The 24,460-nt window shown below is 33.4% G+C and overlaps 2 protein-coding genes across 2 annotated transcripts; both read left to right on the top strand.

The window, feature by feature from the left end:
- The first annotated feature begins 3,033 nt into the window (after positions 1–3,033).
- On the top strand, positions 3,034–4,462 carry LOC130946768 (uncharacterized protein At4g22758-like). Its single transcript, XM_057875611.1, has 2 exons — positions 3,034–3,746; positions 3,888–4,462. Exons 1-2 carry the CDS (start codon positions 3,353–3,355, stop codon positions 4,088–4,090), a joined length of 597 nt encoding a protein of 198 aa, XP_057731594.1. The 5' UTR covers positions 3,034–3,352; the 3' UTR covers positions 4,091–4,462.
- A 15,451-nt stretch (positions 4,463–19,913) lies between these two features.
- Positions 19,914–22,512, top strand: LOC130943598 (histone deacetylase HDT1-like). Its single transcript, XM_057871539.1, has 10 exons — positions 19,914–20,116; positions 20,370–20,443; positions 20,536–20,750; positions 20,933–20,952; positions 21,045–21,089; positions 21,176–21,339; positions 21,564–21,638; positions 21,724–21,814; positions 22,025–22,148; positions 22,237–22,512. Exons 1-10 carry the CDS (start codon positions 20,104–20,106, stop codon positions 22,292–22,294), a joined length of 879 nt encoding a protein of 292 aa, XP_057727522.1. The 5' UTR covers positions 19,914–20,103; the 3' UTR covers positions 22,295–22,512.
- Positions 22,513–24,460: the final 1,948 nt, after the last annotated feature.

Below are 24,460 nucleotides of genomic sequence, written 5' to 3'. Positions count from 1 at the left end.
CAAATGGCCTAATAATTATATTGGTACCACAACACAAGCCTCTTAACTTGTTCAAATCAAGAAGGTTACATGGCAAAACCATATAATAATAAAATATACTCACACTCCAAAAATGGGCTCAAAGACAGAGAAGAAGGGCATAACTCAACTATATAAGTTGTCTTATCTTCTAAGTTCTCTCACAATCTCACATGTCTTGTGTTGGTGGAAGGTTAAGTCATCACTTGGCTTCTTTGACGATTCTCCATGCTGGACCAGTTGGCCACCATTTTTAGTTACAGTAATCTTAAGAGAAATAATATTTAAACTGTTTGAGCTTATTTTTGTTGTTTTCAAACATTATTGGTTTAGTTGTTGCCTACACTGGAAACGACGATAAAAATTGTATATAGGATATATGAATTGAATTCATGCAACTTAATCATTGATGCTAAAATAAATTAATATATAATTATAATAATGCCAACCACAGATTAGATTCCTCGTTAACCTATTCCTTTATTTTGGCCCCAATCAATTATTTTCGAGATACTATATGTTTATTTTATTTTAATCGAGGCGCTAAATTGATGTACACACAAAAATTAATAGTTGATCGCGTTATTATTATATATAATACAATTTAAAATATAAAAAAATTTAAAAAAATAAAATATATACATTAAAAATAATATATATATTAAATATTTTTTAAAATATAAAATATTCTCACATTTTATTTTGGATGCATACTACTTATATCTTCTTTAATTTGTGTAATATGATTAAAAACGTTTGAGAGGTCTAATTGAAAAATCTGTTTTTTTTTTTTTGTGTGTGTGTGTGTGTTATAAAACTGATATTTATCAAAATTTTATTTATTTTATTAATATGTATTTTTCTCTGGTTATCATCAATTTTTAATTATTTTTTATTTATATAACTACTGAATTACAATATTATTAAATCATCAGTTGTAATAAAATATTTAAAAAAGAGAGTAATATTTATTGTTTTTATATAATTATGTTTAAAATTTCAGGTTATCGTAATTCCTAAATGTATATGAAAAAGATAAAGTAATAGTTTCATCACTTTCATGCACAGAACAAAAACTATTAAATCAACATAATAACATAATAACAAAAGAAAAACCTAATACACTAATTAACTAAAAATAAAAGTAAAAAAAAAATAAATCTTCATCAAGTCTACTTTAATATGTGATGGCTTCAATTAATCAACTACAGCAGTGCCAAATAATTCCTATGGTTACTTTGGTGGGTTGATTGTACATGATGAAGGAATTGCAATTTTATGTGTTAGAAGATGATGATCATTATTTTGTATCTGAAAAATCCAAAAAATGTGAAAGAGAGTTCGAGGGAATAAGAAAGGTTGGTACGAAAAGAAAGTAAATAAAAAAATGTTAATCACCAGTAAGAAACATACATTTTTAATAAGATATGAAAAATTTTAACACATGTCAATTTTATATAGTTAACTAGGAAGACTCTAACCAAGTTGGGTTGGTCTAGTGGTTAGCTCACTAGTCCGCTTAAGCAAGTGTCGGAGGTTCGAATCCCACCTTGTGCATGCAGTAATCTATTGGCCAGCGACAAACCCTTAAATGGAGCTCAGTATCGCGGCGGATTAGTTCTTGACCTGTCGGGTTGGGGGATACGGTGGGAAACTAAAAAAAAAAAACTAGGAAGACTCTAACCATTTCTCTTATCTTGAAAAGTGAAAGCACATATTCTTAAACTTTAGGATTATAAGAGAGTCATTAGGCATTTATACTTGTTCAAATAACTATATGAAATAAGAAAAATGTGTTAAATATTTTGAAAAATAATTAAACTCAAAGGCTTGGATGTTTAGTTTAATTGCTTAAATACAATGCCTCCTCTTTTCATCATTGGCCATTCATACACATGACGATCGAGGACTTAGATCGATTTTCCTCCCACCTTTTTTATCTAACTTCTTTCCTTAAAATTCGAATAAGGCACACCAGTAAATATGTAACCTACATCTTGATATGAAATATGTACTCAATAGTGTTTTGGTTCACAAAAACATGACTAATGAATGATTGAAGAGGCAGCAGTCGGTGGACCTTGACAAATAGAAGGGCATAGATAGCGATGTATTCATGTATACATCACTCATAAACAAAAACATTGCTCAATTTGGGTGGCAGGTGCTTATTAAGGGTTGAGAAAATTAAATCATTCTAAACGCGGTTGTCGTCTGGTCCGGTGTCACATTTGAATAATTTGTTGCTAGGTCTATTGTTTCCCACGTTTTAGGAAAAACCCTTCCCATATTAATATTAATCTCACTCTATAATCATACATAAACTATAAACTCTTTAAAAAAAAATTCATTAAGTTTGTTTTGGTAGACATTCATGTATACAACTAGAATCTAGATTCTAGAACGATATACTTGAAAACACATTTTTTATGTCAATATAATGATGAATTATAACATATTAGGCATCCGTTTTACACGTGAATTGAATTTATGAATTTGGTAAAACTAGATAAATTATTAAGATTTCGGAGTGTTTAATTTAGGGTTAAATACAAAAAAAAAAAAAAAAAAAAAACCATGGAGTTAAGTATTATTCATGTTAAATTGTTACACATGTAAAAACCGTGGAATGACAAGAAAACCAAACAACTAGGCCATGCTCCAAGGACTCCGTCTCCGGCCGGCACGGCGACAGCCAAGTTGGCCTCACTCTCCACTCTCCGCTCTCCACAACAGTCCACGTCCAACTTCCTTCCGCAGTTTCTTAACGTCCTTAAACTGTTACTAATAATATAATAATAATTGCCACACACGTGTCCACCCAAAATTAAACATGACCGGAAAACTCTCCCGTCCCAATCCAAATCCGCATTACGCGCCCCTCCACCAAAACCGGTTTCACTAACCCTTATTCCCAGTCTCCCACCATAACCGGCTACCCCCGTTACTAACCACTTCTAACTAAACTAGCTCCTTTTCTTTCTTTTTAATTTATAATAATTATAATTATTCGGCATATAAATTGGGAGAGAGGGAGCTGCTTGGTTCTTCATAACAACAATCATTCCCATTTAACATTTGGATCCGTTCGCTGCCCCGGCGTAATTACAATTGTACCCTTACATGTTATGATATCTCCGGGTCGGCGTGCACCACAGAGCCGAAGCTCTTCCATAGCTCTCGGCTTCCCATGCCTCAGATACGTTAGGTACCGCCGTCTGAGGTAATCCAATTATCCAAAAAAAAAAACACCACATAGCCCTCTCTTTTAATTTGTGTATATATATTCCCTTCTTCTTTCTTTGAGGGGCTGTGATTCGATACGGTAACCACCATGCCGAGTCACAAGAGCAACCGTAGTGGCCAGATCGACACTCACCGGAAGAATAGGTTGTCCAATAAATCCTCATCGTTCCACAGCCACAACGCCATGACTCAAGCCGCCGCCGAACTCCGCCGCCCGAGGACCTTGCCTGACCTAATTTCATACCGGAACGCTGCTGTGGTGTCACCGGAGGTTACGCCGCGTCAACCACCGAAGATTCTCCTCAAGGTGACGTTGCTAGGGAGCGTGGCGCCGGTTCAGCTCCTTATGAGGCCGGAATCCACCGTCGGCGATCTGATATCCGCTGCTGTCCGCCAGTTCGTGAAGGAAGGCCGCCGTCCGGTCCTCCCGACCGATGAACCATCCGGCTTCGACCTTCATTACTCTCAGTTTAGCTTAGAAAGTGAGCCTCATCATCAATCTTATGATTTCCATGATTAATTATATTATAATCCTTAATTAATTAGTAGTATTAGGTTAATTTGATTGATTTATTGTACTTTGGTTGGAAATTGATTTCGGTGATTTTGGTTGTTTTATGAAGGTTTGAATAGGGAGGGCAAGCTGATAGAACTTGGATCTAGGAGCTTCTTTTTGTGTCCGAGAAAGGTGACTCACGGTGGCGCTGCCGTGGAAGGAGGTGTGACGAAGACGTATGCGTCGTGCGCCGAGGAGGCCGGAAAAGTGAGGGAGGTTAACGGTGGTGGTGCCTTTGGTTGGTTCAAGCTCATGCATTTCATGCTGTGATAGACGATATGTATATGATCCTATCCGCATGAAGACATGGAAACAAAATTATATATCTATATATGAATATATTCTTGGTTAGTTGCCGTTCGGATACTTTATTGTTTTGAAAATTGATCAATCCACTACTTTTTTTTTTTTTTATTTCAAGAATGAATGGCAGGTTAAAAGTATTATTAGTTGCATTTACAAATGTATATAGGTCGTTATTGAGTGAGTAGAGAGTTTGAGCTTAGGTCCTGACTATGCCAATCCAAAATAGAAAAAATGTATTAGTCTTGGCACGTTTGCATATGTGATTATTTTCGGGTGTATCTCATATATGCAAATTGTAAAGCAAATGTGACCAGATGGAATAGTTAGTATGATCTATATTTTATTGTAATATGATATATACTTGGAAAAAAAAAAAGAATATTGTAATAGTAAAATATCACATCACAGGTCAAAGAGTGTTGAACTAAATAATTTGCTTAAACAGTAAGATCTTGTTCTTATCAATGACTTTATGAAAAACTTAAGAGCTTTACTAAACAATAGCAGAATAGCTTCAGCAGTTGAGTGCTACACCATTCGGATAACTTAGCTTATCAGGCAGAAGTAATCAAATTATAACAATTTAATGAGAGAACAACATTTTTGGATTGAATAATAAAGATATTTCCGTAAAGTCATTAACCCAAAACTAAGATATCCATGACAAAATATAGAACAGATACTCCATTTTTTTCAGCGTGTTAAAAGAATCGAGGATTTTGTTTTTTATAAGTTTAATAATTCCTGTAATGCATGAGATAAAATAAAATTTATAATTTGATAAATTAAAACTATTGTATTAATTATATAAATTATAACCTTTTAAATATAATAAATAATATATAGAATAGATATATAACTAGGGATGCATATGGCAACGGTGGGGACGATAGATGCGTCCCTACTTCCCCTCTCTATCTCCGATTTTCTTTGCGGGTCTTATTTATTGGGGACCATTTTTTATTTCTCTAATAATTTTGATTAATCATTAATTTTTAATTTTTTGTAGAAGTTTCATTTTATAAAAAAAAAAAAATTTATATAAAAACATTCTACGTAGTATGTGATGATGCGTATGGTGCGTAAGAAAGGAGAATGACAAGAGAAATAACAGTATAAACAAAATTTTTAAATTGAAAAAGGGTTATACAAATAAATAAATAAAAATTAAAAATTTATAATATATATAACGTATAAAATGACTAAAAAATATATATAAGATATAAATTAATAAAAATAATTAAATAAATTTATAAATTTTGAAGATTAGCGTATATGAAATGAGATACTCGCTCGAATTCCTAGCTACCTCGGAAACATTTACCCCCCTTTCATCTCTAAAAAACAATTTTTATAATTGAATTTTTATTCGGGACAATTTTCAAAAATCTTCATGCCTCAAAAAATTTCACCATTCGTATATATAATCACTTGACCAATAGAAAACTACAATAGCACCATGCTATGATAAATTTATTATTTGTAACCTATTGTTAAAAATAATTATTGGAACATGCTTATTCTTATTCTTATGGTTTGAACTTTGAAGCAAAATTAGTCAAATTTAAAATTATTATTTCAATAAAGGTTTTTGTTCCGAGATTATTAATTGAACTGCATATGGAGATTGGACATCAGGTGATGATGATCCAAGAAAATCAACAGATAATTACATAAGTTAGTGGATGATAATTATCTAAATTTTTTTTATTGTGTAAATAATTTCAGCATGATAGAAAGTTATTTTTTGTTTTTTGCATGGATCTAGAGTAGAATAGGTTATGGGTCAAAAACCCTGATGAGAGCCCGTATGATTGTGAATGACCCGTTTTATCTATTGGATATCAATTTAGATTGGTTTATTGTTGGGCTTCTCAAATTATTGGGCTAGGAATATTTTTATTTTTAAATTATCTACTTTACTTTTTATTTGTTTTACACTTTTACTCACTCCTAATTTAAAAAAAAAAAATCAACACAACAAATAGAGCAAAAAAAATATATATATATTAAAAATTCTATTCACTATTTTACATCCGTTAAATTTTAAATATGAAAGCACTTATTACAAGATATAAAAGGATGACCACTAAATCAAGAAATTGCGAGTCTCATCCACCTTTTGTTTAGCAATCTAAAAGAATATGCAATATCAACTTAAATAATTGACTACAATTTTAACAACAATCATATTTTTATGTGTTGCTTTTATTTAAAATAAAAAAGAATAAAGTCAACTATACACAAGTAATTTTAAGTAAGACATTCATAATATGCAACTAAAACAATAGTTCAACTTGTTGTCATCAAATATTACTATGATATGTATAATTTATCTCAAGTAAACATCAATGTTATTTAAATTTCCCAAAAATCAACTTATCAAAAGTATTTTATGTCTTATAAAAATATATATGCACCTCAAACAACAACAATCAGTCAATCCGTTTATTTTTTTAATAAGTCCGATTTTTTCTTTCAAAAAGCATATTATTGTGTTGTATGTTAAATCTTATTTTTTACACCTTTCATGGATTCTCGGTAAGTTCGATTTTCTCCTTTCCATACCTTTAATTATTTTTTCTATTTGTGATTAATTTAATGATTGGATGACAAAAATTCTGAAACTGTTTGTGATTAGTTTGTGATCAAGGATTGTGCTTAATTTCTAAACCCTAAATATTGAATGATTCATTTGTGGTGCATTCCATTTCTGGTATTTTTCTGCAGTGACAATTCCAAAATTGTTGCTTCTAGATTAGCAGGACTATGTGGATGTAGTGATAGAAAAATTCTCATGGTATCAAACAGATTACATACATTTGCCAAAAGATTCTGGAGATGCCCAAATTGAAAGGTGATGTGTGAATTGCACAAATTCTATATTTTATTTAGAACTATTTTTAATTATTAAATCTGTATTTAATTTTTATTTAAATTTTGTTGTTTGTAGAAGGCAAATAGTTGCAAGTATTTTGAGTGGTATGATGATGAATTGGGGTCCAAGGTAGTTGGTACAAAGGCAAGGACACAAGTTTCTAATGATTACGAGGAAAAAAAGACAACCAAATGTAAGGAGAAGCTGCGTTTAGAAAGGAAGAAATCACAATGCTTGTTGGTGCTTCTGTTGGTTGTAACTACTGTGTTGTTGGTTCATTTAGTCATGTAATGACTTGTGGATTTTGTTCCTGTTTTTTTGTACTGTTATGAGGTGCAGTAGTGTACTTAGTAATGGTTGTATTTTAGTATATTATTAATTTATTATGGTCATGTAATCACAATATTTAGGAACAGCATCAGGCTCTTCAATGTTTATCTCTTCAGGAGCATTTTCCATGTTCATTCTTATGAAATTATGTAAGAGACAGCAAGCAATTATGATGCGATTTTGAGGGTGAATTTGCAATAAACTAGAGAGATAATAGGAATTTAACTCCTTTTAAATATACTTATAAAAGGAGAGGAGAAAAAGTAGCAAACTGAATTTTAAATTCTGAAACTCCACATTTTTAGGACAGTAGTTATAGGATTAGATATTATAAATAGAAAGACTGAAGAAGTTAGTAGGCAGGAAATAAGTGGAGTGAAAATCTAGAGGGAGAGAATTGACCTCTCGAAAGTCAATTATTCTTGTTATTCTTTCATTTAAATCTATAATATTACTCTGTCAGTGGGGTAATTATCACATCGATAATTCCTTCCTCTGTTCAGTTATTCTGTTCTTTCCTTCTACCCTTATCTTCTACACTAAATTCTGCCCTAACAGTAAGGATACTAGAGAAACCATAACAATTGGTATCAGAAGTTTGATCTGGATTTCTTCCTGTGAATAGTTTCCACACGCAGTGGAGGTGCGATGGAGGATCAGGTTGAGAGTCTGGAGAAACAGTTGAATGAGTTTCGATCTGAACAAAATAGAATAATGGAAACGATGACGCAAAGGATGGATGAATTAGTGATGCGAATCCCACAACAGGATTCAAGCAGTGGGAACTCACACATCAACGATCCGGGTGGAGGCCGTCAGTGAGATCCAACTCCAAACAGGGGTGATCTCAATCGTAGAGTGGACATTCCTTCGTTTGATGGCTCGGATGCGAGTGGATGGCTGGTTCGAATGGATCGTTATTTTCGCATATCGAGGATTTAGGTGGAAGAGAAACTCAAGTATGCGGTGCTTGCACTTCATGGGGAAGCTTTAACGTGGTTTGAATGGTGGGAGTCTCAATCCACATTCCCTTTATGGATTCGTTTTAAACAAGATTTGCTCAAACGATTTGAGCCATGTGCAGATGCAAATCCTCTTGCGTCATTATTGCAGGTGAGACAGCATGGGTCGGTTATGGAGTATCGGAGAGACTTTGAGATAGCGGCTAGGGCTCATAGATATTTGGAGGGGAGATACTTTGTTGTGCATGTTCCATAAGGACTCAAACCGTCGATCAAAGTGGAGATGAGAGTTGCCGAGTTTGAAAACCTCCAGGCGCTGATGGATAGGGCCATGATGTTAGAGTCGAGGAATGAAGCGTGGCGTGAAGAAGGAACGCATCCAGGAGGAAGACGAAATGAAAATACTAACCGTTTGGGCTGGAGCGGTGCCAGATCCAATAATTGGGCTCAGCCCACTTCACAATCACCTTCAATAACTAAACAGCCCACATCCATCCCACATAGTAAAACAGAATCCAATGCTTCCTCGTCCCCTTCCACCACTAATATAACAAAGCCTTCATCATGATAGATTTCAAATGAGGAATGGAGTGACAGACAGCATAAAGGTCTCTGTTTCTGATGCAGGGACAAGTGGAATCCTGGCCACGCATGCAAGTTCAGACATCAACAAATCATTCTCTTGGGGGAGGAGGATGAACAACCCGAGGATTGTTGCGAAGATTTGGCCTCAGAAGAACCTGTAGTAACCATTAACAGTCTTTCTCTTCATCTCTCTTCTCTAAGTTATTGGGGACTTACATCACACCAAACTTTGAAGGTACGAGCTACTATAAATGGTGTTGAGGTGGTCGTGTTGGTTGACCGAGGGGCTGAGGCAAATTTTATTTCATCTTTTCTCGTCTCCATACTGGGTTTGCCATTGGTACACCTGCCTCCTTTCCGAATTGAGGTTGGAAATGGAGCAATAGAGCATGGTTAGGTGGCTGTGAAAAGTAGAAATATTGGTACAGGGAATTTCTATTGTGGAGGATTTCTTGGTGATGGAATTTGGACGTTCTGAAGTAGTTTTGGGTGTGGGGTGGATTGCTAGTTTGGGCAAATTTGAAGGGGATTATAACACCTTCTCCTTGAGCTGGATGTTGAATGGGAAGAAGGTGACTTTGCATGGTGATCCCTCTTTAGGGAGAAGTCGAGCTAGTGCAAAAGTGACTTTAAATGCCCTGAGAAATAATGAAGAGGGCTTTCTCGTAACCCCTGTGTTTATTGTCGATTCTACAGAAGCCCAACTATCTATTTTGTCAGCAACTTTGGCAATTTTGCAGCAATTTGAGGATGTCTTTCAGTCCCCATATGGTCTTCCTCCACAAAGAACTCACGATCATGCTATAGTATTAAAAGACAGTGCAGAGATTCCAAACATTAGACCTTACAGATATCCACATTATCAGAAGACAGAAATGGAAAAAATAATTGATGAAATGCTGCAGATTGAGATTATTCGGCCCAGCAAAAGTCCCTTCTCGAGCCTGGTAATTCTGGTAAAGAAAAAGGATGGTGGATGGAGGTTTTGCGTCGACTATAGGGTCCTCAATAAGATCACGGTGCTGGACAAATTTTCTATTCCTATTATAGAGGAGCTATTGGATGAGCTCGATGGTGCCACAGTGTTTTTCAATTTGGATCTCAAATCCGAATATCATCAAATTCGAATGAAGGAGGAGGATATTCATAAGACAGCTTTTCGCACCCACGACGGCCATTACGAATTCCTTGTCATGCCTTTTGGCCTCACAAACGCTCCATCCACTTTTCAAGTTCTCATGAACACTGTACTTCGTCTGTTTCTCAGAAAATTTGCTCTAGTTTTCTTCGATGACATCCTTATTTATAACAAGGATCTCATTAGCCACATAGGTCATTTGTAGAATATTTTTGAGGTACTAAGACAGCACAGTTTATTGGTAAATAAAAAGAAGTGCTGTTTTGAAGCAACAAGTATTGAGTACCTTGGCCATGTTATTTCTGTTGAAGGGGTGGCGGCTGATCCTAAGAAACTCAGAGATATGCTTGACTGGCCTCCACCAAAAGATATTCGCAACTTGAGGGGTTTCTTGGGCTTAAGCGGATATTATCGGCCTTTTGTAAAGGGGTATGGTACTATTGCTGCTCCTCTCACCCAACTTCTCAAAAATGACTCTTTTAATTGGGGTAAGGATGCTGAATCTGCTTTTCAAATGCTCAAAACAGCTATGATTTCAGTTCCAATTTTAGCCGTTCCATGCTTTTCTAAACCATTCCAGCTGGAAACCGATGCATCCGGAAAGGGAGTGGATGCTGTCTTGATGCAGGAGGGTCGGCCAATTGCTTTTATGAGCCAAAAACTCTCGGAAACAGCCAAACAGAAATTTGTCTACGAAAGAGAGTTGATGGCAATTGTTCTAGCTGTTCAAAAGTGGAAACACTATCTCATGGGATAGCAGTTCACGGTTTTTACTGATCAAAAGTCCTTGAAGTTTTTATTAGATCAGCGAGTAGCAGAAGAAAGCCAGCAGAAATGGTTATCCAAGTTACTGGGATACAATTTTGACATTAAATATAAGGCAGGGACAGAAAACAGGGTGGCTGATGCCCTTTCTAGGAAATTTCATTTCTCCTCCCTGTCTTTTTCCATGGCAGTAGAGTATTGGCTGATGAGAAATTAAATGGGATTATGCAGAAGTTGTTGGTGGGGGAAGAAACTACACCCGATTTTGCATTAATGAATGGAAAACTCAAATATAAAGGGAGATTAGTGCTTGCAAAAACTTTTAAATGGATTCCAAAAATTCTGATGGAATTTCATAGCTCCAAGCTGGGAGGCCATTCGGGCTTCTTTAGAACTTACAAGAGGATTTCTGCTATCCTTTACTGGGAGGGTATGAAGGCAGCATTGATGAACTTTATTAAAAGCTGTGAAATTTGTCAGCAAAACAAACATTCTACCTTGCAACCTGCCGGTCTCCTACAACCACTGCCGATTCCTTCCAATGTATGGGTTGACATCTCAATGGATTTCATAGGGGGATTACCCAAAGCCAAAGGGATGGATACGATATTTGTGGTGGTGGATCGCATGACTAAATATGCTCATTTCTTCCCACTTTCACATCCCTTTACGGCAAAGGATGTTGCTGTTTTGTTCATTAAGGAAGTGGCACGCCTCCATGGTTTTCCATCTTCAATTGTCTCCGATCGAGACAAAATATTCATGAGTGCTTTCTGGACTGAAGTTTTTAAATCGGCCGGTACTACCTTGAAGATGTCCTCGGCCTATCACCCACAGACTGATGGCCAAACTGAGGCGGTGAATAAATGCTTGGAAACCTACATGCGATGCTTAACTGGTGCTAAACTTAAACAATGGTCAGCTTGGCTTTTTTGGGCAGAGTTTTGGTATAATACCTCATACCATGGCTCTATTCGGATGACACCTTTTCGAGCTTTATATGGCACGGAACCTCCAGCTTTATTACGAGGAGGGATGGAATCTTCAGTGGAGGAAGTAAGGGTCTTATTAGAGGAACAAAATCAGATGCTGGATGAAATTCAATTTCAGCTTAATAGGGCTCAGAACAGAATGAGACAAAGTGCAGACAAAAAAAGACGTTATGTGTCTTTTGAAGTAGGAAACTTTGTGTATCTCAAACCTCAGCCATATAGGATGAAGTCCTTGGCAACCAGATCAAATCAGAAGTTGGGTGCAAGGTTTTATGGTCCTTTTGAGGTGCTAGAAAGGATTGGGGCAGTGGCCTACAGGCTGAAATTTCCTGACACCGCAAGAATACACCCTGTTTTTCATATTTCCCAATTGAAGAAAAGTGTTGGACCTTCTTTACATCCTCAACCATTACCCGAAGCACTCACTGAAGAAGGAGAATTGCTGGTCAAACCTGAACAAGCCATTGACAGCCGCTACAATAATCAGGGAGATCTTGAGGTCCTTATCAAATGGAAAGAACTGCCAGATTTCGAGAACACTTGGGAGTCAACAGCAACATTACAGACAACATTTTTCTCTTTCCACCTTGAGGACAAGGTGGCTCTTCATGGAGGGGGGATTTATTGCAACAAACTAGAGAGATAATAGGGATTTAACTCCTTTTAAATATGCTTATAAAAGGAGAGGAGAAAAAATAGCAAACTGAATTTTAAAATTTGAAACTCCACATCTTTAGGACAGTAGTTATAGGATTAGATATTATAAATAGGAAGGCTGGAGAAGCTAGTAGGCAAGAAATAAGTGGAGTGAAAATCTAGAGGGAGAGAATTGACCTCTCGAAAGTCAATTATTATTGTTATTCTTTCATTTAAATTTATAATATTACTCTGTCAGTGGGGTAATTATCACATCGATAATTTCTTCCTCTGTTCAATTATTCTGTTCTTTCTTTCTACCCTTATCTTCTACACTCAATTCTATCCTAACAGTAAAAATACTTGAGAAATCATAATAGGATTGAATAGAAAGAAGGATTCTGTAAAATTGTCAATCTCTTTTTAAGGAGACCAAAACACCGCTATGTTACATTCTTAGCAAAAGAGTGTTTCTTCTTGAAAAATTCTTAGTAGTTACGAGGTGCACGGAAACCTTAAGCCCACTATTGCACATGATATCGCGTGCCTCTCTATATAGAGCTAAAAATTTTGAACTGTAGGTAATTACCTACGGATGAGAAAGTACTTACAATGGTGAAGGACAAAATAGTTAATACTAAAATAATGCTTTTCTCCTAAGTGGATTTGTGGTTATTATTTGAAGTCTCAAAGGCTGACCTCTTTTTTTTTTTTTTATTCTTAAGTATAAGTATTTACAAATTAAAATATTAAGCATCAATATGTCAAATTGTTGTCTCATGATGCAATAATATTGAAGCACCAAAATAATCAGTTCAGATCTGTCCATCGATACCTAAAAATGACAAATAATAGATTGGTTTAAATTTACATGACCAAAGTCCAAAGGCAGAATTTCGATATGCAGAACTCCATGAATATTATTTGTGTTTATCTCTAAAAAAAAATAGAAACAATATGATGAGTGAAAATACATAGAAAAGAAAGATTGACTATTGTTGAATGGATCCCGCTAGGGAGACAATGGACTATTTGTACAATGTGTACAATGGCTATTGAGTTATGAAATGAACATCCCCTATACTATTTAGAATAACCATCCGAGTACAAGGGATAATAAACATCTTCTCGAAAAATTAGTTTAAACTCTTGACCTTTCGGATCTAGCGCTTTAATACCATGTCATGATACCACTCATTCCAAAAACTTCAACTGATGGGAAAATGTAACACTAATGATTATATCTCTAATACTCCATAAACCTCCATTGTATATATTGTATAAATATTTCATTGGCTCCTCATACTTTCCCTTGTTGAATACCTAACAAAGCTATTAAGATGCTTTTGTGCAGCTACTAAGATCTAACCATGAAATAATAATCATAATAATAAAAAAAAAACCTGGTGTATTTTCATATTGGGAACTATTCCATTGGTTTATTTACTATATATTAATCAGGTAATAAATTTTATAGCACTTCAAGATTTGTTCCAGTGTACTCATAAGTTATGGTTGAAAAATTAAACCATATATATTTATTGGTGAAGACTACATTCAAAATTGGAAGACCCTTTTATTATTTTCTGTATATATGATTTTAATTATCTATGTATACATGTATCTTTCCATTGTTAATGATGATTTTCTATATATATATATATATATATATATATATATATATATATATATATATATATATATATAGAGTGCCAATTATAAAAAGGGGACAGAACAGTAGCATCTCAACACAATAACATTTAAACAAGGTATACATAAATGATGCATTTCATCTTATTGAAAGGAATAACACCAATTGCTTTAACTATAGGAAGATCGAACATAGATTTTTAACTTAGGGTGAAGCAGAAAAAATGATGCATTTCATCTTAGCACAAGATTAACACAGCTACAAAATTGCTTCTAGCACAAGATTAACACAGCTACAAAATCGCATCTAAGGAGAAGCAGAAAAAAAGGGACTGTAACACTCTAATTTTTAGTACCTCATGATCGTACTAAAAGTTTGAGCGGTATTTATCTCTAAATCTTTTTATTTTATACTATCTTTATTTAATATTGAGTTTTCGAGAATATAAATAAAAATTTTTAACAAAAAAATGAAAAGTATTTACTTTAAATCTCTTAATCACAAAAATAAATTTACTCATATAGCAATATATACATAGACTTATTTCAAGACTCTCTAATACAAGTCCTACCCTCTAAAAATCAAAGACAATAAATGGTGAGGGAAAAGTCTAAGACTAAACCAACTACAGAAAATACGTATACATATTTACATAAAGCTCTGATGTTCAGTCGCGGCTCCACGCCAAGGATTCCTGAACCTGTTACTTGAAGGAAAATCTGTAGGGGGTGAAAACGTCGTCCTCGCATGTTCTCAGTAGAGAAAGTGAATGCCGTAAAAGTAATTAACAAAATACGAATAATTGACTTTACTCAGTAAAACTATTCTTGTATCAAGCCTCTGAAAAATACTTTTTAATTTTGCTTTAGACAATCAGTTGCTTTCTTTAAAATTTCTGAACTTAAAACAAATCTCATTTACAACATTGATTCTTAATCACTTTAATACATAAATTAGTAGCACCAGAGACCCAATTGAATACACAAGCACGACAGAATAAGACAACCAGTATAATCACAGAGAAAATACAACAAGCAAAACACAACCAAAAGCAAATGCGTAAACAATATGATGCATGTCTGTCCTAAGCAAGCCATGAACTCATGCGTCGGTTGTCTACCCGGAACCCGAACTTACTCGGGGCGAACCCTAAATATGGTCTCTTTACTGTATCAATTAGGCACAACTATCATCATGGGCGAATCCATGTTAATTAAGATATCTTGGCATCACGATAAGAGACAGGCTATCAATTAGGCGAACATTCACGCATTAGCAATTTTAAGCTATCAGTTAGGCGGACACTTTCGCATTAACAATTTGGCACAAAGACTCATTCAACATACAATATGCTATCAATTAGGCGGACATTCCCGCATTAGCAATCTTAATCTATCAACCAGACGGGCACTTCCGCATTAGCACTTTGGCACAAAGCCCATTCTCTTTTTTTTTTTTATTATGCATTCACATCACCAATTACATACATATACCTCCGCATCACCTACATTATTAAACGTACCTCCGCATCACCGCTTAATTACACATACTTCCGTATCACCAAAATCACATATTCATTCATCTATCATAACCTTAAATCGATTAGTTTTTAAGTAGTCAAAATTTTTAACATTTAATAAAAACTCTTTTTCGTAATAAACCGAACTCAAATTATAACTTAAAACAAGAATTCCTTCTTAATGGCTTAAACTTAAAACATAGTGTTTTACTGGATAAATTGAAAACCAAGTAGTATGAATCTTAAATCAAATTTTCTTTTGAATAATGATTTAAATAACCTTCAAGAGTTCCAACCAAACCATTTTTCAATCTTTTCAGATAGCAAATAATTTTCAGTAATTAAAACGCTTTCTTTTAAGCTAAGCCACTTTCTATTTTAATAAAATTCAGCTCCCTTTCAATTCTTTTGCTATTGAATCAAACCGATAATTACTAATACATCAAACTGATATTTTTTCAAACTCTTTCCAACAGTTTCAAAACTCAAGTCACTTCTTAATATAAATTTATAACGCAAACTTTGAATACAAAATCCTTTTCTCAATATGAGTAAATATGCAACCAGATCTTTTTTAACATAGGATCATTTACTCAAAATAAGTTTATAAATAGAATTTCCAATACAATATCATTTCTTAATATATATATATATATATATATATATATATATATATATATATATATCAAGTTTTCAAAACAAAATCATTTTTTTGTTTGTTTTACAAAAATACAGACAGAACCTCTCCTTAAAATTTGACTTCACCATCCTTACGGACTCCCTCACTTTTATAATTTTTCGATAGTTTACCAACCTTTCACTACACTTAATCACCATCATACCAACACTATAATCAATTATCTTTCACTTCCACAACCATAAATTTCAACATCAATCACAATTTCAATTCAAACTCTATTTATAATTCAATTTAACAAGCAACACTAAATTTATCAACATTCACAATCACAACACAACTAATTCTCATCAATTAGGCATACAAAACATGTATAAATTATTTGCAATTACTCAATAAGCTTTTAGGCATTCTTAAATTAAAAACTGTTAATTTTAAAACGAAATCCCCTATCTCCATACGAAATTAAAATCAACAAAAATTTTGAAAAAACTTTTTGATCGAGTAGTTGAGGAAGAAAACGTTAGTAATTGCCTATACCTTCTAAAATTCTAATTGGCTGAACCCAAGGCGAAGAGAAGTTACATCACCATCAATTTCTATCGAACAAAAGTAACACCATTATGTAGAGAAAAAAGATACGAACACTTTTATCGAATTAAATTTTTTATTGAAATTACGAATCTCAAGAAATCGAAGTCGAAAGTTCGAAAGTTCCATAGTTTCTCACATTTCCTTTCTCTCTCGGTTCTTCTCTTTTTTTTTTCTATCCAAAAGTGATTCGGTCAAGAGAAAGAGAGAATGTGTTTTGTGATAATTATGATTAGGTGTTTATATATATAAAGGAAACGTGGCATGTTTAAAATATATGTATATACATGCATAATTTCATTTTCTTTTCTTTTGTTTCTTAGAGGCTTCGGCCATAATAATAATAATAATAATAATAATAATAATAATAACAATAATAATAATTTTTTAATTTTTTTTGAGATATTTTATCATAATCAAAATTATTTTAAAATCTTAATAGATTTTAAATTTAAAATATCATAATTTAATTTAATTATTTTTTAAAAAATAATTTTTTAAATAAAATTATCAAATTTAATAAATCATAAATAATTCAATATTTAATTTTCAAAAAAATTCGAGTTGTTATAAGGACAAACCTTTACTTCAGGGATTCAGAATAACGAGGAAGGAAAGGAATGGAGGATTAAGCTCGTTCTTGCAAGTCTCGGACTAATCTTGTCGGTGCGATGGAGGAAGAAGGAAAGCCACCTCGTCGTCTCCCTTTGATGCAGTTCAGAAGTAATGCAAATCTACACACACAGCCACTGTATAAACGAAAGAAATATGTTTAAGGTTAATCAGCGGCAATTGTGTGATTTTGGATGAAAAAACAGGAATATTTTTTAGAAAAATAAATAGTGTCTATGTTGACACCGTGTTTAACCTTTCTGTGTACCATCTTTAAGAAAGGACATAATGTCCTTAGTTATGTTAGGATACGATGTCTAACATTTTATTATTTGTGTATACAAATATTGAAATTTGGCACAAACCAAACATTAAACATACATTTCTGTGTCCACATATCAGTGTTAATCATACATTATCCAAACACACCCTTAGGGTTCATTTAACCGAAACTTCAAAAACACTTATATCAATAATTTAATTATTCTATGATTGTATCTATATCATTAGTTCAATTCTTCGTAATTTATAGGAATTGCCCATAATAACATTAAACTAATTTGACAAAAAAAAAATTAAATTAATTCAATATTTCACTATCACAACCTTTACATTTGTCTGCTTGTCAAGTGATCTGGTACCAAAAAAAGAAGTTTAAGCGATTTAAATATTATAATATTTTGATAACATTTTACCCTTACTCTTGTACGTATCTTAACCTTGAGGTGAAAATGAATTAATTGTTAACATTATAAAGAACAAAAACACTATGTTATCTTACCATAAGTTACAGTAACAGTTAGCAAATTTTCTCAATTGATTATAACTGATAGGACTTATACCCGAGACCTCTAAGTGAGAAAGGAGAAATTATGCCATTTTTTTTTGGACAAAGACCCGGATCAACAGTTCAGCCCAAGTCCAGAACAAAGGACCCATGCCCCTAACCGACCCGGAACCAATCCATGCTCCCCACCCCTTTGTGCGAGAGAGAGAGGTTGGATTCTAGGCTACGTTGCAGTTTCCTCTCCTCGGCAACTCGGCGCAGTGATCTGAACCCTGAGCGCTAGTGACGCCGCCGAAGACTATTTGTCTCTGGGCCGCCATCCAAACCGTCTTGCCTCCTTAGCACCAGACAAGACCTCGTTGTCGACGTCATCCATCGCCCAATTCACGACTTCCTTAGGTCGTTGCTGCTTTGACTGTAGCTGATACCTCGTTTGTCTCGTCTTACCGCACACCATCTCCTTTCATATCCCTGGTTTCAATTTCAACCCCACCGTAAAGATCCGGTTGACACTAAAACCTAGAACATCTACCTGTGTGACCGCATCGCATTGGGTTGCATGCAAACCCTGGTTCAAACCTCTTCGTTTTACCTATTTTGATTTTTCCTATTGGTCTTTCGAATTTTTACTTCATATTTGAACCTCACTTCTAATGATACTTTGTATGTCTGCAGATGGTTGAATACTCCAGCTCGAACATAGTGTTTTTTATTTTGTTACCTTTGCCACTGCATGAGCTAGACGATTTTTTTTCTGGGAGTCCAAGTCATTCCTTTTTCAGGTAAATTCTCCATTAGAATTTGAATATCTTGGATGATAGCCAATGCTTCTCCTATAGTTATCTTGGATTTAATTACTTGAATGAGCTTTAAGTTGTTTGATTCTATTAGAGTTTTTCCATTTGTAGATTGTTCATTATGATTAATGCTTGCCTTATTGCTTGGGCTTCCGCCACAGTACTTGAGTTGGCTTGAATCTTTTTTGAAAATCCTAATACAATCTTTTTTTACTGTCTTTGATCACCTCAATTTTTGCAAATGTTCCATTGACCTTTCTAAAGACAGCATCAACATTCACTTTTTTATTGGCTTCTATTTTTCTATGTCTACTGTTTTTTTACTAGTTTTTTTGTAAATTGTCTCTAGTGTTCTTGCCCTGCTGATTATCCAACTAGGATTCACTTCCTGTTGTTGAAAAAAATTGTTGCTTTTAATTTTTTATAAAAATTTGTTGTTTTTAGTTTTTTATATCTTCCCATATGAAAAATTCTAGTTTACTTATCCTCTTCTCCTGATCCTCTCCACCTTCTGCTCTAATCTTTCTTATGCATTTCAACATTCAACTTTCAATTGAGTTAATTGTCTTAACCGTTGGGATTCATTGGCATTCTGTCCCGAACCATATTGCTCTCTCCGAGTCACATAGCAATTTAGAGTTTAGGTAATTGACAATCTTTTTATTTATACTCTCTGTTGATCAAGTGTTTTTTTTTTTCTTGGTCTGGACTGTAAAGCAGGCAGAACCTTTAACCTCCGATGGTCATTTTAAGATAACATAGTAGGCCCAAAATGGCCATATTTGTAAACTATCGCAAACGTAGAATAGGCCCAATAAAACTGCACCAAAAAAGAAACAAGAAACAAGAAAAACTGCTTGACCAAAAAAAAAAAAGAAAAACTAATTGAGAGGGGAGAACCAGAGAAGATTGAAATTCGATCAGAAATCAGAAAAACCCTAGTATACTCAAAACCTTGCCATATATATAGTCACAAAACCCTTCGAACCTTCTTTCTCTTTCGGTAGTAGAAGTAGTCATTCTCTCCCAGCTCCGTCTCTTTCTCTCTCACTTTTGCTCCTAAAACCCTATTGCGATTCTTCCTCTCTCTTCATTCAATGGAGTTTTGGGGTAACATACTCTGTTCTTCACACATATAATTTCCCTCACTAGAAATGATTTCTGAATGCTAGTTATCATTCGTTATTTTTAGCTGAAAATAATCTGATTTTAAGTGTTGCTTTTCCCTTTATACGGCGTACATATATTTCTGTTTCTATAGCTTTTATTGTGTTGAACTTTATGCAATTTGTGAGAATGCTTGTGTTAGGGTTTCTTGATTGGACCGTGGTATGATTATTTGTTAGCCTTTTTTTTTATTCAGGTGCTGAGGTTAAGGTTGGTGAGGTTGTTAAAGTAGACAACAAGGAATCTGATGTCTGCATACACCTTTCTCAGGTTAGGGTTCTGATTGCTTGGTTCGGTTTTTCTACGTTTGTTATGTGTTTGGAAAAAGGCTTATGATCGGTTTATTGTGGTTTTCTCTATAGGTTGCTCTTGGTGAGTCCAAGAAGGACAAATCCAGTGAGCCTGTGGTTGTTTATTTGAAAGTTGGAGAACAGAAATTTGTTGTGGGAACCCTTAACAAGGAGAAGTTTCCTCAAATTGCTCTTGATTTGGTTGTTGAGAAGGAGTTTGAGCTTTCCCACACTTCCAAGAACGCCAGTGTCCACTTTTGTGGATACAAGACACCTGTCGCTGATGAATATCCTTTATGCTCCTAAATTATTATATTTGAAATTGCTGGTCTTTTTTACCCATAATGTTTTACACAACTTTGAATGCGTGTATCTATTTAATAGAATCTAAACATGCAACCTTAGTTTCCGTATATTTTTGCTCAATCTTTTATTTTTCCTTAACTTATGATTTGTTTCCTTCTATCACTGAGGAGGATGATTTTTCAGGTTAGGTTCAAACTGTCACTTAAACTTATCGCATGTAACATTTGAATTGGACTGTCTGCTGAAATTTGTTGTATTTTGTCTGACTTGTGCAGACGATAGTAGTGATGAGGATCATCCATTGCCAGTTGCACAAAATGGTATATTCTTCCTCTCAATCTGCCAAATATTTTTCTGTTTATTAATGTTACATGGATAATTAATTAATTTATAATACTTGTTCTAGGAAAAACTGAAGTAAAAGTTGAGGAAGTAAAGGTTTCTCAATCTAAAAAACCTGATGCTCAGGCTGGTGCATCAAAACAAGTAAAGGTAGTTGAACCAAAGAAAACAGAGGATTCAGACGATGAATCTGATGAGGATGATGAAATTGACAGTTCAGATGAAGAGGTATTTAGGATTGTTTAAAATAATCATAGGATGCACATTCTGTAATCCGTTATTTTTTCGTGAACTGCTATTAATCACTATCATGTTAGTTTTGTTCTCCTTTTGAGAGTATTTTTACATATAGGTAAAACATTATTATTCACCTTGAATGAATAGATGGTCCTTTTTTTATTTCGTTGGTTTCAATATTGTCATTGTAACAATTATGCCATTGGTTGTTCTAGATGGAGGATGGCGAGAGTGATGAGGAGGGTGAAAGTGATGAAGATGATGATGAGGAAGATACCCCACCCAAGAAGGTAATCATATATTCTGTATTCTTTGTATAATTTGCGTCCTTGTAATAATTCGTTCACGAAATGATATTTTTTTTTTAATTTGAAGGTGGACCAAGGAAAGAAGAGGCAAAATGAATCCGCGACAAAAACTCCTATTTCTAACAAGAAAGCAAAAAATGCTACCCCTGAAAAGACCGGTGAGACTTGTATATATAATATTGATTGATATTTGTTGGATAATTGGTTTATTTATAAAATGCTTCCTAGTGTGTTTGCAATGCATAGTTTGGTGTTTTGAGTTGCCCAATTGAAATTTTGCTTAGGATTATAGTTTGTTCTTTAGTCGTACATTTTCCATATTCTGGATTTCTGATAAAACAAAAAGTGTTCGTTAAATTTTGATGTAGATGCTAAGAAAGGTGGCCATACAGCAACTCCTCACCCAGCAAAGAAGGGTGGAAAGACTCCAAACAGTGATGGCAAGGACACTCCCAAGTCTGGTGGACAATTCCTCTGCAAAAGTTGCAACAAGTATGTTCTCTTAACCCTTGCAATAATTTGAAATTGTAGTTTTGTTTAAAGGAGTAAATTGTTAATTGGTTTTCATTGTTTTATCCAGGAATTTCAATTCTGAAACTGGTCTCCAACAACATAGCAAGGCTAAGCATGGTCAGTGATATTGGATTTTAAGCTGATTCATTTGGTATTTTTGCCGGATATATTAGTTTCGTAATGCAAGAACTTTAGGTATCATTGGTCACATTTTGACCTAGTAAGTTATTATGGGGTTCGCATGTTTGAAAGTTTTGTTTTGACATTGCTGGGCGTCACAATTAATTTCTTTAGATGGTTTTCTGTTTCATATTTTGATTTCTTTTTCTATATTTTATGCCAATATGATTCGACATTCTTGCTTAACGTAGGCACATTATCGATGATGGAAAAAAATTATCTTATAATATTTCTTGATTTCATAATTAAATGAAGGATTTAACTAAAATATGCTAACAATATAATGTATAATAATGAAAAACATTTTAAATTTTCATGTATTCAATACGTTTTAAATGTGTTATTGGATAACTTTATGTTGAAGTTTTTGTGTGGAGAACGAAGAGGAGTGTATAAGTTATCTGAAACTAATAAAAATTGAATGACACGTACTCTTAGTTATTTAATTTTCTACGAGAGAATCTTTATTTTTTCACTTTTTTTTTACCAGTGTGCATCATATTTATTGTCAGAGCTATTAAAATTTGATCTTTGGATCCATATTAGTAAGACCTTAAAATGAACTAAAGCTGTTATAATCCACACGCGTTTTTCCTTTTTGTTCAATTTAATCTGAACCCAACGTACGATTCAGCTACCGTGATGAAGTAAAATTTTTTCAGCACCTACTAAAATGAGGTAGAGGTAAGCAATTCTCGACACGTGTTATAGTTGTTGTTGCAGTAGCAGACATAGACTGAAAGAGAGCAGTGGTGACAGAAATTTATATGGATTGATTACGGTATGAAATCCGTAATATGAAGGCATTAAGGTGTTGTTAATGTGACATATTTTTGTTGGTTTTTGTTCTCATGGCGTGGGCTGTTTGGTTTTTAATAGAGCTAGATTTGGGAAGACAAAATTTGGTCAGAAAACAATTATGGGCCACGATAATATGGCAAGAATATAAACAGAAATAAATATACAAAAACTGAAGAATAATTATAATAATAATAAATTGATTAAATTACACAATTGATTCCTATATTTTCACTGAAATTATAAATTAGTTTTTACACTTTATATGCAAAAATTTATTAAAAAAACTAAACAAAAATATATATAATCATTTTCAGTATAAATATTTTACAAAGTTATACTTAAAATCAAAGTTTAATCATTTTTAATATTAAAGATATTAAATTAAAAATAATTAATATTTGTCTTAACTAATTTGAGTTGATTGGGTTTGTTTACTTAAGTGAGTATAAGAATTTAAATCTCGTGTTGTGCATTAATTTTTAGCCTACTGAGGTAGAAAATACTATGCAAAAGTGATTTTGAGTAGTGTAATCTAAATAACATTTATTTTATTATAATCCATTTTGATATAAAGATTGTCAAATATAAATCACTCTACACAAACTTATTTTTCATCAAAATTAAGTTTGCAAAATTAATTTTATTCAGACTCCCGTTTGTAAACTGTAATCCAAAACACACACTATGATTTTTTTCTTCTAGTGAACGAGCTTTCGTGATACAGAATCACGTTGGCGTTTAGAGGAAAAAAATTGCCAAACATCAAAGAACAGCGTTCAAAGCACTAAAACGTGTGTTTATATTTCAATATGTATTTTCTACTAGTGGCTACAAAAATATGACACATAAAAATAATAAGTTGTTTAAAATTAAAAAAATATTTTTTTAATAACATTTTAAGAATATCAACCAACTCTTGAATAATATCGTACAAAAAAAATCTCATTTTACTATATTCATGCCCACATACATATTTTTAAATTTGTTTTTATAAAAAATTAACGATTGCTTTTAAATTTTAATAATTTCTTCATTAGTTTACATCCGTTACACCATTAAAAATTACAAGTATTTGTTGAAAAATAACACTACTGCAAGTAATGTAATGTAATTATCAAGACCAAAGAATAAGTCAGCATATAACTATTGTTTAATAAAAATATAATTAATTTTACGACGACAGAAATAAAAAGATGGTGCTGTGATCAATATGGTTGTTGGTGGAAAGTGGTCAAAATGCAAAGTAATTTTCAAAGATAAAAAAAATAAGAAAAATAGAAGATAAAAATATGTATAAGAAAAAAAAATTT

This window comes from Arachis stenosperma, chromosome 8 (assembly GCF_014773155.1).
Source record: "Arachis stenosperma cultivar V10309 chromosome 8, arast.V10309.gnm1.PFL2, whole genome shotgun sequence".
Taxonomy (NCBI): Eukaryota; Viridiplantae; Streptophyta; class Magnoliopsida; order Fabales; family Fabaceae; genus Arachis; species Arachis stenosperma.
This window is presented reverse-complemented; position numbering and strand designations above follow the sequence as displayed.

What these genes read in the sequence shown, in the direction of transcription:
- LOC130946768 (XM_057875611.1), top strand. Translation starts at nt 3,353, where the DNA reads ATGCCGAGTCACAAGAGCAACCGTAGTGGCCAGATCGACACTCACCGG. An exon ending in CTCTCAGTTTAGCTTAGAAA is followed by an intron (nt 3,747 to 3,887) that starts GTGAGCCTCATC and finishes TGTTTTATGAAG; the next exon opens with GTTTGAATAGGGAGGGCAAG.
- LOC130943598 (XM_057871539.1), top strand. An exon ending in AAGATACCCCACCCAAGAAG is followed by an intron (nt 21,639 to 21,723) that starts GTAATCATATAT and finishes TTTAATTTGAAG; the next exon opens with GTGGACCAAGGAAAGAAGAG. An exon ending in CTCTGCAAAAGTTGCAACAA is followed by an intron (nt 22,149 to 22,236) that starts GTATGTTCTCTT and finishes TGTTTTATCCAG; the next exon opens with GAATTTCAATTCTGAAACTG.